The sequence below is a fragment of the Nelumbo nucifera genome, chromosome 1 (assembly GCF_055504915.1).
Source record: "Nelumbo nucifera cultivar China Antique chromosome 1, China Antique-T2T, whole genome shotgun sequence".
NCBI lineage: Eukaryota > Viridiplantae > Streptophyta > Magnoliopsida > Proteales > Nelumbonaceae > Nelumbo > Nelumbo nucifera.
In genome coordinates, this window is record NC_142649.1 from 73397587 (window position 1) to 73409882 (window position 12296).

At 32.8% G+C, this 12296-nt stretch overlaps 2 protein-coding genes across 2 annotated transcripts; one reads left to right on the top strand and one right to left on the bottom strand.

Moving 5' to 3' along the window:
* Positions 1 to 573: 573 nt before the first annotated feature.
* On the top strand, positions 574 to 993 carry LOC104604988 (2S sulfur-rich seed storage protein 2-like). Its single transcript, XM_010269581.1, has one exon. The coding sequence runs from the start codon at positions 574 to 576 to the stop codon at positions 991 to 993; it is 420 nt and encodes a 139-aa protein (XP_010267883.1).
* A 9964-nt stretch (positions 994 to 10957) lies between these two features.
* LOC104604989 (Ubiquitin-like superfamily protein) lies at positions 10958 to 12296 on the bottom strand. The gene has a single exon (XM_010269582.3). The coding sequence runs from the start codon at positions 12175 to 12177 to the stop codon at positions 11434 to 11436; it is 744 nt and encodes a 247-aa protein (XP_010267884.1). The 5' UTR covers positions 12178 to 12296; the 3' UTR covers positions 10958 to 11433.

Consider the following 12296-nt stretch of genomic DNA (forward strand, 5'->3'; position numbering starts at 1 on the left):
CACACTTCTATTGCTCTAAAAGAAACCTTTATGGCTGAGTTAAAGCAAAATGACCTCCAACTACCAAGAAGCAATCGATAAGGCATTTTAACTAATCCAGAAAGTCTAGAGACAATGTAGGTTCTCTTCATAACCTGATCAATTAGAATAAAAATATAAAATAGTACCCCCTCCAAAAAAAAAAAAAGAAAAAAACTAACTAAAAGAATGTTTCCGTTTACGAGAGCGATCACTATGGCAAGACAACAGTATCGATCGATGGCACTATTGTACGCTCAATATGTCTGTATAAAAGGACAAGATGCCATTGCATGGCACTAGTTTCTGCCATTTGCATTAACCAGTGTGTACGTGTGCGGTGTAAAAGCAAGTAATACTTACCCATCGTCAACGTGTCTTTGATATTTCTTCCACTTCTTCAGACATGCAAATTAGGGTAGCGCTTATAAATACCCACCCATCCATCCACACTCACCATTAATTCATGTCATAGAAAGAAACAAATATCCATCGTTGCTTAATTACCTTGTTAGCTAGCGTTAAAGAAAAGAAGCGATCAGACCAGAGAGATTAATGGCAAGGTCCATTATCTTAGTAGCCTTGTTGGTGGGGTTGGTGGCCATAGCCGAGGCCTCTACCTACAGAACCACCGTCATCACCACCATCATCGAACACCACCAAAGCCAGTCTGAGATGTGCCGTGAAGAGATGCAGAAGCACCCATTGAACGAGTGTAGGCGGTACATGCAGTCGTGGCAGAGTGCGGTGTTGTTGAGAGGCAACGCAGGAAATGTGCCTCAAGAGTGCTGTGAAGAGCTGGAGAATATGAAGGATGACTGCATGTGCGAGGGAATCCATCAGATGGTTCAGCAGCAGCATCAGAAGTACCAGAGAGAAGAGAAGCAGCAGGAACAGATGATGAAGAAGGCAGAGAAACTTCCCTCCATGTGCGGCATGTCCCAGAGCTGCAAGTTCCACGGAAATGGGTTTTAGATACGAGGGGAAAATGCATGCACCGGGTTTTCTGATTCTGCCCTTCTAATTAATATAAAGGCTTGTACGTACTTTACGCATACAATCGTGTGTGTAGTGTGTATGATGGGCTGTGATTGGAAGGGGTGGTCTACTTTCTACATGTAGCCTCTCTTAATAAAATCGGGGTGCAGTTAATTGTTAGCTTTTACTCTCTCTCTCTCTCTCTCTCTCTCTCTCTCACAGTTCTGGTGCTTCATGTTTTGGCCTTGATCAACTAGATGGGTCACTACTCATCAGTCTAACGTGTTGATGAATTCCATGCACGTGAATCAATCCCTAGTGTTAGTCAATAAATCTACGAAAGCGCAGCATTGCTGATTACCTCGATCCATCCCTGGTGTATTCCTACTAGCTAGGTATCTAGTGATTGGATCGGCAATGAAATTATAAATAGATTAATTTATTGGTTAAGTAGTGGAAAAATAAAAGCAGTTTGGAAAATTGATTTTATTTTTCTTGATGCTTGGATGAATACATAAAAGTCATTTTCGGAGATGGAAATTAAAAGGCAAGTGAATGGGGATGATTGGAGGGAGGAGGGAGGTAGAAGGTTTTTCGACTTGGGATGAATTCATAGAAATTAAATGATTTTCTTTTACCTTTTAATATTGATAGCTTAACTTGGATAATGAGGTGATGATGCAGAAATAGGCAACGCAGGAAATGATAGAAAGGACGACGAGGTCTTTAACACTTAGACCCTTTGCCATGAACCTTGTCTGGAGGTCGCTAATGGTTGCGAAAGGAGGTGGTAGATTTGTCAATGCTTCTGATGCCAAGGACACTCTTCCATCTCTTCTCCCCGTTGTAGGGTCCCTTGACCTACAAATTAACAATTAAGTTTTTGCTTTATTAGAAATAGAAATGATTTGTCGTCTCGTCTCACATATTAGCCCTGAATCTATGGCCGCCAGGGCCTAGGGGTTTCCTAACGAGTAATGACACGGTTAGGCCGATCTTCCGGTCTGGCTAGTTTGAAGTCTGAACCGGCCATTCATTAACGCGTTGACACGCTTTCATTTGCACCCGGCTATCTGAGTCAAATGCCTCGACAAGTCCAAACCAATGTCTTGAAAATCGAATCGGACTGGTTGGTTGAACCGTGACATGGCCTCTGGCTGATCCGGATATACCCCAAAACTAGTATCTAAAAAACCGAAAATAACAACTATTCATCACCGGTTCAATCGGAGAACCGGATAACTGGTCTCGGTTTTGTATAACCGGCTGGTTTTTTGCATTTCACTTTTAGTGCAAAAAGACAATAAAAACATTAAATTGGGCCAAACAGACCCTTAGGTCTAATCGAATGAAAGGTGACTTTGGTTCTCGATTTTTAAAATGTGACATTTTCCAATTTAGTAGAACAGTCCTAAATCTTAAAAGGCAACGTGCCCCAGCTTTCTTGAATAGAAAAGGCCTAAGGGCTTTTTGCACTTAACATCTATTTAACAATATATACTAAATTGGCAGTACTGAATTAACAATATTATGTTTTGAAAATTCGAATACTAAATTGTTGTGTTTTAAAATTTGGGATAAAAAACGTTTCCAAAGAAAAAAAAACCTCTTCCACCGATCTCTCCTCTCATGTTCGTTCAAACCTAACCTAACACCATCAGAAGTGCCACCAGCTCCACCGCCAACCAATACATTACCGCCCCAGTCGACAAGTCAGATAATCTCTCTCTTCATTTTTCTCTCTTTCTTCTTCTTCTCGCCGGTGGACTCTGTTCACCGCATCCCTCTCCCTCCAACTCCGCTGGCCGGTTTCCTCTCCTTCTCATAGTTACTGACCTAGGCTATAGTTTTTGCTTTGTGCACTTCCTAAGACCCGAAAACAATGGCAAAAAATCGAAAACACAGTGAGGCAGAGGCTTCAGAAACTGCTCCCCAGAGATCTAAACAGACACTCTTGGGGTGGAAAGATGAATTTGAGGAGAAAGAGAGTGATTCTCTAGTGTCAGGAACAGGGAGAAGGTACTTGGTACGTGTTCCCGACGCATTGTTTACAGGTAAGTTCGTCACTAGCTATTGATTTTTGTAGGGATTACTTACTTGTTATTTCTATTGACGGGAGAGGGTTTAGTGATTTATAGGTACTGACATTTGATATTGAATGTGGTTTCACTCTTGCCCCATTGCAAGAAAGATAAAAAGGTTGAGTCAAAAGAAAGCAAAGGATCAACACTGAATGAGCTGGTTGAATTTGAGGTATGTTTTGGAGAACTCAAGCTATTGACTATTTTCGTTGGAACTGGATTTGTTTTCATTATCACTTAGATTTCTAGCTAGTTCTTGCAGAATTTCAATTAAAATGTTTGTACTAGTTTACCTTGTCAATAATTGATTGAGATATTGTATTTTAGCTTAGTGGGTTAGTTTGTTATATAAGCCATATGATGTAGACATGAAAAATAGGATGGGACCTGAACCCGATCTGACCTGGCTTAAAAATGCATGATTCCCGAACCTGACCCGACCTATTGGGTTTAACTCGGATCTGGATCCGACCCGACTTAACTTGCATAGTTTTAAATGTATTTTTTAACACATTTTGAAGACCCAAAATACTTTAATTTAAATAAGGAAATTGTTTTATAGATTCTAAAGTGTTATTTTTTCCATTTAAAAAAAAGAAGAAAATCAAAATCAACATATAAATAAATTATAAACTTTAAGCCTATAAAGTTAGAAGTAAAAAAAATTGCAAAAATACTTGGTATATATGCAAGGTATCATGACCCGGCAGGGCAGATCAACCAAAACCCAAACCCAACCCGAACCCGACTCAGGTCAAAAATAACAATAATTAATTTTAGATAATTAATTTAACTCTAACCCAACCCTAACCCGACCCTAAACCAAATATACTTGACCCTAACCCAACCCTACAGGGTCAGGTCAAGTTGGGTTTACCATTTAACCAGACCCATTGACATCCCTGCAAACAATTGTTTTATATAATAATTATATTTTATATACTACTTTTAATATTTTTTTTACAATACAAAAATAACAATAATTAATTTTAGATAAGTTTGTTTATCAAACTTAGGGATGGCAATTTTCCCCATTTCCCTTATCCCTGTGGGGATCTACCTCGAATGGGGCAGGGATGGGGATGATTTTCCCCCCATAGGGAAGGAGATGGGGAAATTTTCATTCCCATTGATGGAGAGGGGAAGAGCACTCCCTACCCCGCGTGGACCCCGATCCCTGCTAATATATATGTATATATGTACATATACGTCTATATGTAAGTATTTTTAAAAATATGGTTGAATATGTTTGGATCTTTTCTGATATGATTGTAACTTTTAATTATTTTATTTTTATTTTTTAAATAAAATAAAAAACAAAAACATAATGGTTAACATTATAAAGAATCATGGGGAGTGGGGATCATTGTGGAGATAGGGATGGGGATAACTTTGTCCTTGTTAGCGGGGATGGAGATGGGGACGTGGATAGTGATTTTTGCAGGAACGGGATGGGGAGAGGCTCCTCGTCCCCGCCCCGCACCATTGCCATTTTGAATCAAACTAATCAAATTGACCAACCCGATTTCTAGTATTTCTAGTCAGGTATGGTTCAACAATTTTCTAACTCAACTAGGTTGGATCAGTTTCGCTTTGGCCATTTGTAAACTGATTAAAATCGAACGACCCAACAATAGATATATATTAATATTTTATATTTTAAATATATTTTTTTAATATAAGAAAGTGGAAAAATTCTAATATTTCTTAGGCTAAAATAGTTTATATCATAAATTTAATTTTTTTAAGTTTAAACCTTTTGAACCGACCGACCAAACCAAAAATTGACCAAAACCGATATAACTTAAGTGACCAATCCCTAACCTAATTAGGTCGATTTGGTTAGCCAAACAACCTACAATTGAAACGAACCAACCTGTGAATAATAGTTTAATCTCCAATAATTATTAAAAGTTCATAGTGAAAATACACAATAAATTAAATTTAAAAAGCTACATAACAATAGTTTAAACTCCAATAATTATTAAAAATTTTCTATTAAATAACAAAACAAAAATAAATTTATACATAATTATTGAAAACATATTTATCACAAAAAAACAATAAATAATCACTGAAATAAAATAAATATTAATTTTAGTATAGATAAATATATAATAAATAAAGATTAAAATTTTAAAATTATTATTAATAAACAATAATTTTTTTGAAAGTTATTTTCTAAAATTATCAATTGGTATAAATGAAATTAGTTATATACAATACTATTTATTTATTGAAATAATATCATTATTTGAATTTAAAATATTAATTACTTGTTGAATTTAATAATCCATAAAATTATAGTACTATTAATACATAGTTTTGTTATTTTAACTATTTAAAATCTAGTTATGTTAAATATTTTGTTATTTAAAATATTTAGTTATTTAACTAAATATTTAAAATCTTAATCTATTTATTATAATTGAAAGTTATTCAGTAACTATTTAAAATATATTATTAATTGATTTAAAATATTAATTTTAATGTTTTGTTATTTAACTTTTTTAGTTATTGAAATATTTAAATAATATTTCATTTTTAATGTTAGTAAGACACAAGCAACCACTCTATTGGCTATATTTGGTTAATTTTGTTTTCTATACAAGAAAAAGTGTTAAAGACATTTTTGGAATAAAAATCATGGGCCTAATGGAAAAACAAACACTTCTTAATGAAAGGTTGATTAAGTAAATAAGTTGTAAAATATATGGGATGTTTTAGTTAAATGAAAACTATAAGGATGTTTAAGTAAATATATAAAATTATAAGGTGTGTTCTAGTAAATGACCCTAATAGAAACACATAAGAGTATACAATTGTTTTATATTTTCAACATTTTAAATAATTAATAATTATTCATATTTTATATACTACTTTTAATAATTTTTTTATAATACAAAATAACAATAATTAATTTCAGTTAGGTTTATTCATATGAAACTGGCCAACCCTATCGACTCGACTCGAGTTGGTCGGTTTTCTAGTATTTTAGGTTGGCTTTGGTTAAAAAATTCCCAATTCGACTAAGTTGGATCAGTTTCACTTTGGCCATTTGTAAACCGACCAAAATCAAACGACCTAACAATGGATATTTAGTCTAAAATGTATTATATCGTAAATCTAATTTTTAAATTTATTTTTAATAATTGCACTGTAATTTTTAAAATTTAATTTAATTTTTAAGTTTAAATCTTTTGAACCGATTGACCAAACCAAAAAATTGACCCAAACTGATACAACTTGAGTGCGTCGGTTTTCACAAAAGGTTAGTCAATTTCAGTTGACCAACTCCCCAACCTGACCAGGTCAATTTAGTTGGCCAAATAGACAACGATCGAACCGAACCAACTCATGAACACTCATAATTTCATCTAAATTAATAGTTTCATCTTTGATAAATAACAATAGTTTAGTCACCAATAATTACTGAAAATTTATAGCGAAAATACACAGTTATTGAAAATATATTGATAATGAAAAAAATACAATAAATACTAAAAATATATTAACTTAGTCAATAAATAGTATAATCTCAAATAATAGTTTAATCTCCAATAATTATTGAAAGTTTTCTATTAAATAACAAAACAAAATAATTTTATACATAATCATTGAAATTACATTTATCACAAAAAAACAATAAAAAATTACTGAAATATAGTAAATATTAATTTTAGTATATATAATTATATAATAAATATAGATTAAGATTTTAAAATTATTATTAATAAATATTAATTTTTTTGAAAGTTATTTTCCCGAATTATTACTTGATATAAGTGAAATTAGTTATTTACAAAATTATGTAAAAATATTAAATTATTATTAATTTCAATATTATGTTATAATTATTTTTCTACTTTTTAGAATTTTTTTAAATTTATTACATAATTTCTTTATTTTAACTATTTAAAATCTAGTTATGTTAAATATTTTTTATTTAAAATATTTAGTTATTTAAATGCTTAAATAAAATGTAAAATATTTAAATTTTAAAATATTAATTATTTATTAAATGTATTATCCATAAAATCATAATTTATACTATTATTAGAGAATTTCATTATTAATTTTGTAATATATTAAATTATTATTAATTTCAATATTATGTTATAATTATTTTTCTACTTTAAATAATTTTTTTTTAAATTTATTACATAATTTCGTTGTTTTAACTATTTAAAATCTAGTTATGATAAATATTTAAATAATCTATAAAATATTTAATTTTTTTGTTATTTGAGTTTTATTTATTTAAAGCTATTGCATATTATTAAATATTTGAAAAACGTTTAAATTGATAATCCAGAAAAACATAATTTAAATTGTTAGTACATAATTTTGTGATATACTTTGTGAAAATATAAAATTATTTTTGTGTTTTTAATAAATATTTTAAAGTTATTATATAATTTTGTTAGAATATTTAAATAATTCTTTAATTTTTTTATCCAAACTTTCTTTAGATAGATATAGATAAAAAGTAGGGGAGAGGATAAATAGGAATTAGAGATAATTTAGGAGAGAAATTCTCTAATAAATTAGAGATAATTTTGGAGAAAGTGGTGGAGATAGTTTAGGATAAATTTTAGAAGAAGAGATTATTTAGGTTATTGAGAAAGTACATTTCATTGGTTGTTGCAAAAATGACATGGAATGAAAAAATAAAAAAATAAAAAAAGAGAAAATTTCTTGATCGCTTTGTTTTAATATATATATTGCTTTGGCTTGCATAGAAGCAGCCTGGTTTGACTGTTATTCACAAAGCGCACCTCACACCAATCTCACAACACATTGATCCCATAATGTATTAGGAACATCTCGCATACTTATATAGTACTAGTATAAATGGGAGATGTTTCGATGCACAGGGGATGTGTCTATGAGGTCGGAGTAGATCCCTTCCTGACGAACAGATCCAGACTTCGTTTAAAACCTCTAGTAACGTATATTTTGCTTGGAAGTTGGAGTTAACATGGCAATGGGAGTGAGTCCAAATCAGCCCCCCACAACATCTCACAACACATCCCTACCGTATATTGAAAACATCTGATGATAATCCCAGAAGTGATGGTGTCATCATCGGGAGATGCTCTCAATACACGGCAAAGATGTGGTGTGGGACATTGTAGGGGGCTGATTTGAACTCGTTTGTATGGGCTCTGCACAGAGCGTGCCCCACAGCTCATCCCTTCATGTATGACCATATTTTCCATGGCAAGATGTTCTCAATTCACGGGTGGGATGGGCTGTGGGGTGCCCCATTGTATTTTTTTTTTAAATTTAAACTTAATTTTTAAATTTAATTTTTTAAGCTTAAATCTTTTGAACCGACCTACCAAACCAAAAATTGACCCAAACTGATATAACTTGAGTGATCAATCCCCCAACCTGACTAGGTCGATTTGGTTGGCCAAACAACCTACAATTGAAACGAACCAACCTGTGAATAATAGTTTAATCTTCAATAATTATTAAAAATTTATAGCGAAAATACACAATAAATTAAATTTAAAAAGCTACATAACAGTAGTTTAAACTCCAATAATTATTGAAAATTTTCTATTAAATAACAAAACAAAAATAGATTTATACATAACTATTGAAAATATATTTATCACAAAAAAACAAAAAATAATTACTGAAATACAATAAATATTAATTTTAGTATAGAAAAATATATAATAATTAAATATTAAATTTTTAAAATTATTATTAATAAACAATAATTTTTTGAAATTTATTTTCTAGAATTATCAATTTGTATAAATGAAATTATTTATATACATTATTATTTATTTATTGAAATAATATCATTATTTATATTTTAAAATATTAATTACTTGTTGAATTTAATAATACATAAAATTATAGTACTATTAATACATAGTTTTGTTATTTTAAGTATTTAAAATCTAGTTTTGTTAATTATTTCGTTATTTAAGATATTTAACTATTTAAATAAATATTTAAAATCTTAGTCTATTTATTATAATTGAAAGTTATTCAGTAACTATTTAAAATATATTATTAATTGATTTAAAATATTAATTTTAATATTTTGTTATTTAATATATTTAGTTATTGAAATATTGAACTAATATTTCATTTTTAATGTTAAATTTTTATTATTTGAATAACATTTAGATTGAATAGTCCAAAAAATCATAATTTATGTTGTTTGTACATAATTTTGTGATAAGCTTTGTAAAAATATATAATTATTTAATAATATGAATATTATTAAATCAATTATAATTATTTTTTATCTTTTTAATAAATATTTGAAAGTTATTATATAATTTTGTTAGAATATTTAAATAATTCTTAAATTTTTTAATTCAAACATTCTTTAGATAGATGTAGATAAAAAGTGGAGGATAAGATAAATAAGAATTAGAGATAATTTAGGAGAGAAACTCTTTACTAAATTAGAGATAACTAAGGAGAAAGTTGGGGATAGTGGAGAAGATTGTTTAGGAAAAATATTAGATTATTTAAATTATTGGTTCCTGTGGGAGAGAGAGAGAGATTTTAGGAAAATTTGTTTGAGAAAAATAGAATTTCTAATTGATAATTTCAAAAATAACATAAAAATAAATAAAAATAAAACATTTCTAGACTTTCTTATTGTAATATATATATATAACCAATGCTTTGGCTCACACTAACCTCACATCACATCGATCCCATAATGTATTGGAAACATCTCCCATGAATGGGAGGTACACCGGGGATGGGCCTGTGAGGTCGGGGTAAAGTATGCTATGTGAGGAGCAGTTCCTTCCCCACGAACAGATCCAGACTCCGGTTAAAACCTTTAGTAACGTGCAATTTGCTTGGAAGTTGGAGTTAACATGGCAACGGGAGTGAGTTCGTATGGGCTCCGCACTGAGCGTGCCCCACAGCTCATCCCTTCGTGTATGACCGTATTTGCCGTAGAAAGATGTTCTCAATTCACGGGTAGGATGGGCTATGGGGTGCCCCACGGCGCATTCTGTGGAGAGCCCATCCTTTCTCAAAAAGAGCATGGGACACAATAAGAAAAAAATTCCAAATCCGATGGTTGCCGTTGGAGTCGGTTCCTGGTGGGTCCCACACAATTCAAAGTGTATGCTTGAAATCCCACCTAACCTAACACACACACGCACACACAACACACACTATTGATTATTGAAGGAGGGGGGGGGGGTACTTGTTAGAGATCCTATATTTCCCCATTTGAAGCGTTCACGTCAAACTAACTTTGGCCACAACACAAATACACAACGCAATGCATCTTGCAGCTGCATACAATTCATGACCAACACAACACCAACCTTCTCTCTCTCTCTCTCTAGATCTCTGTATTGTGTGCAAACATGAGGCTGGTTGTGGAGGTCTTGACGGGGACGCTCTTTTACGTACAAGTAGACGACAATGCTACGGTGGGTGATCTGAAGAGAGAGATAGGGGCCCAGGAGAAATTGCCCGAGGATCGCTTGATCCTGGTGCTGCACAATCACAACCACCATGGCTCTTCCTCTGTGATGGTGGACGACAAACTTTCCCTCCTTGAATATGGTGTCCGAGATGGGTCCCATATTCATCTCTGTTTCTACCCCCTCGATGATGCCGCCCATTATCATTTGCTTTTCACCCTCCCTGACTCTCTTACCTGGTAGACTATATATACATTACATCTCTCTCTCTCTCTCATTAGGATCCACAGCTTACAATTAAACAGGGAAAAAAAGAAAGAAATGTATATAGATAATAGATTAATCAGATGTAAATCAAGTTTTCTGGCTACTTGTAATTTCAATTGATTAATTTTACTTTTCATAGTTTGAATTTGTGAATGTGCATGGTTTAATTTACAGAAAGGAGAAAGGAGCAGGGCCTTCTGTTATTTCACACTCTCGTTACTTGTGAGTCTGACGAGATCGTACGTTTAGAGATTAAAGCTTTCAGACGGCCGCTGTGATCGGCTGAACTGAACATGCTTTACTCGTTCAATTATTTGAATATCGTTATGAAAAAGCCCGGCTAAAAGGAGCTCGATCAGGTCCCAACAACCAGTTACAACGAGATCATATATATCATATCGTCTGTCCCCTGCCCCTGCTATAGAAAATTTTGTGGCCCGCCAAATCAATAGCAATTAATCTGCCACACCAGATTTTACATTTTACATAGAGTTTGGGCCTGCACTTTGAGTTTCAGGGTGGATTGTTGGCACACATTTTGAGTTCCGATTATAATCAAGTTGGGACTTGGGACTGGTTTTAAAATTGCAGGTAATTAATAACCTCTTATAAATTATAAAATGCCTATAATTATCATGAAACGAGGTCGAGGTGACAAAATTTCAATGACTCCGACTCACAGTACCATTGAAAACATATAGATAATCCCCATCTTCGACACCATGCCAACGGAGACTGCAGTCATCTCGCATGATCCTTTGCTTGTGGATGAAGAAGTAGTCATCTGCAGGGAGGAATTTCCCATCCAACAGTAGTCTCCTCAACTCCCTAACAGTGGAAGACTCTTTCATCTCCAATGCGATGGTTGCAGAGTTCAGCAAACTACAAGTCTGCACCACCAAGTTGATCAACTCTTTCCCTGCAGGAGGCTCTATCATCTGACGACTTAACACGACTACTTCTGATTGATTAGAGATGCCATACTCGCGTAAACAGCGCAAGTCTTCATCCATCTCTACGCCTGCCAGGTAAAGCGCCATTCTTTTAATCGCGCAGCCCTCCACTATATGAATTTTCTCCTTCAAGCTACGCACCGTTTCTGTTCTATCAACTTCTATCTTTATCCGTTTTGCTGCCATAATGACAGTAATTTGGATTTTGCTACAAGTTTCCACAGGGTATTCAATCGGTGCAATCGTAAGATGGATTCTTGTGCCATCAACAACAATCGGATAATCTTCCATGTCAAGTCCATCCATTAACTCCCACTCACATACTGCAAGAGTTTGTGAAGCAACTGGAACGCCCAAGAGTTGTTCGATCTTTTGTTTTAACTGCAGAATGGTTTCCTTGTAACCCACCTCTATGCTGAATTCACACGCTCCAGTAGCAATGACAACCCTCATTTTGATGCCAAAGCTTAATTAAAAGCACTTCAGTTTCTCTAGATCTGTTGGAAGCATATATAAAGGACGAACAATGAATTAAGTAGACAATTGCTATGTAATATTGCCATAGAACTTCA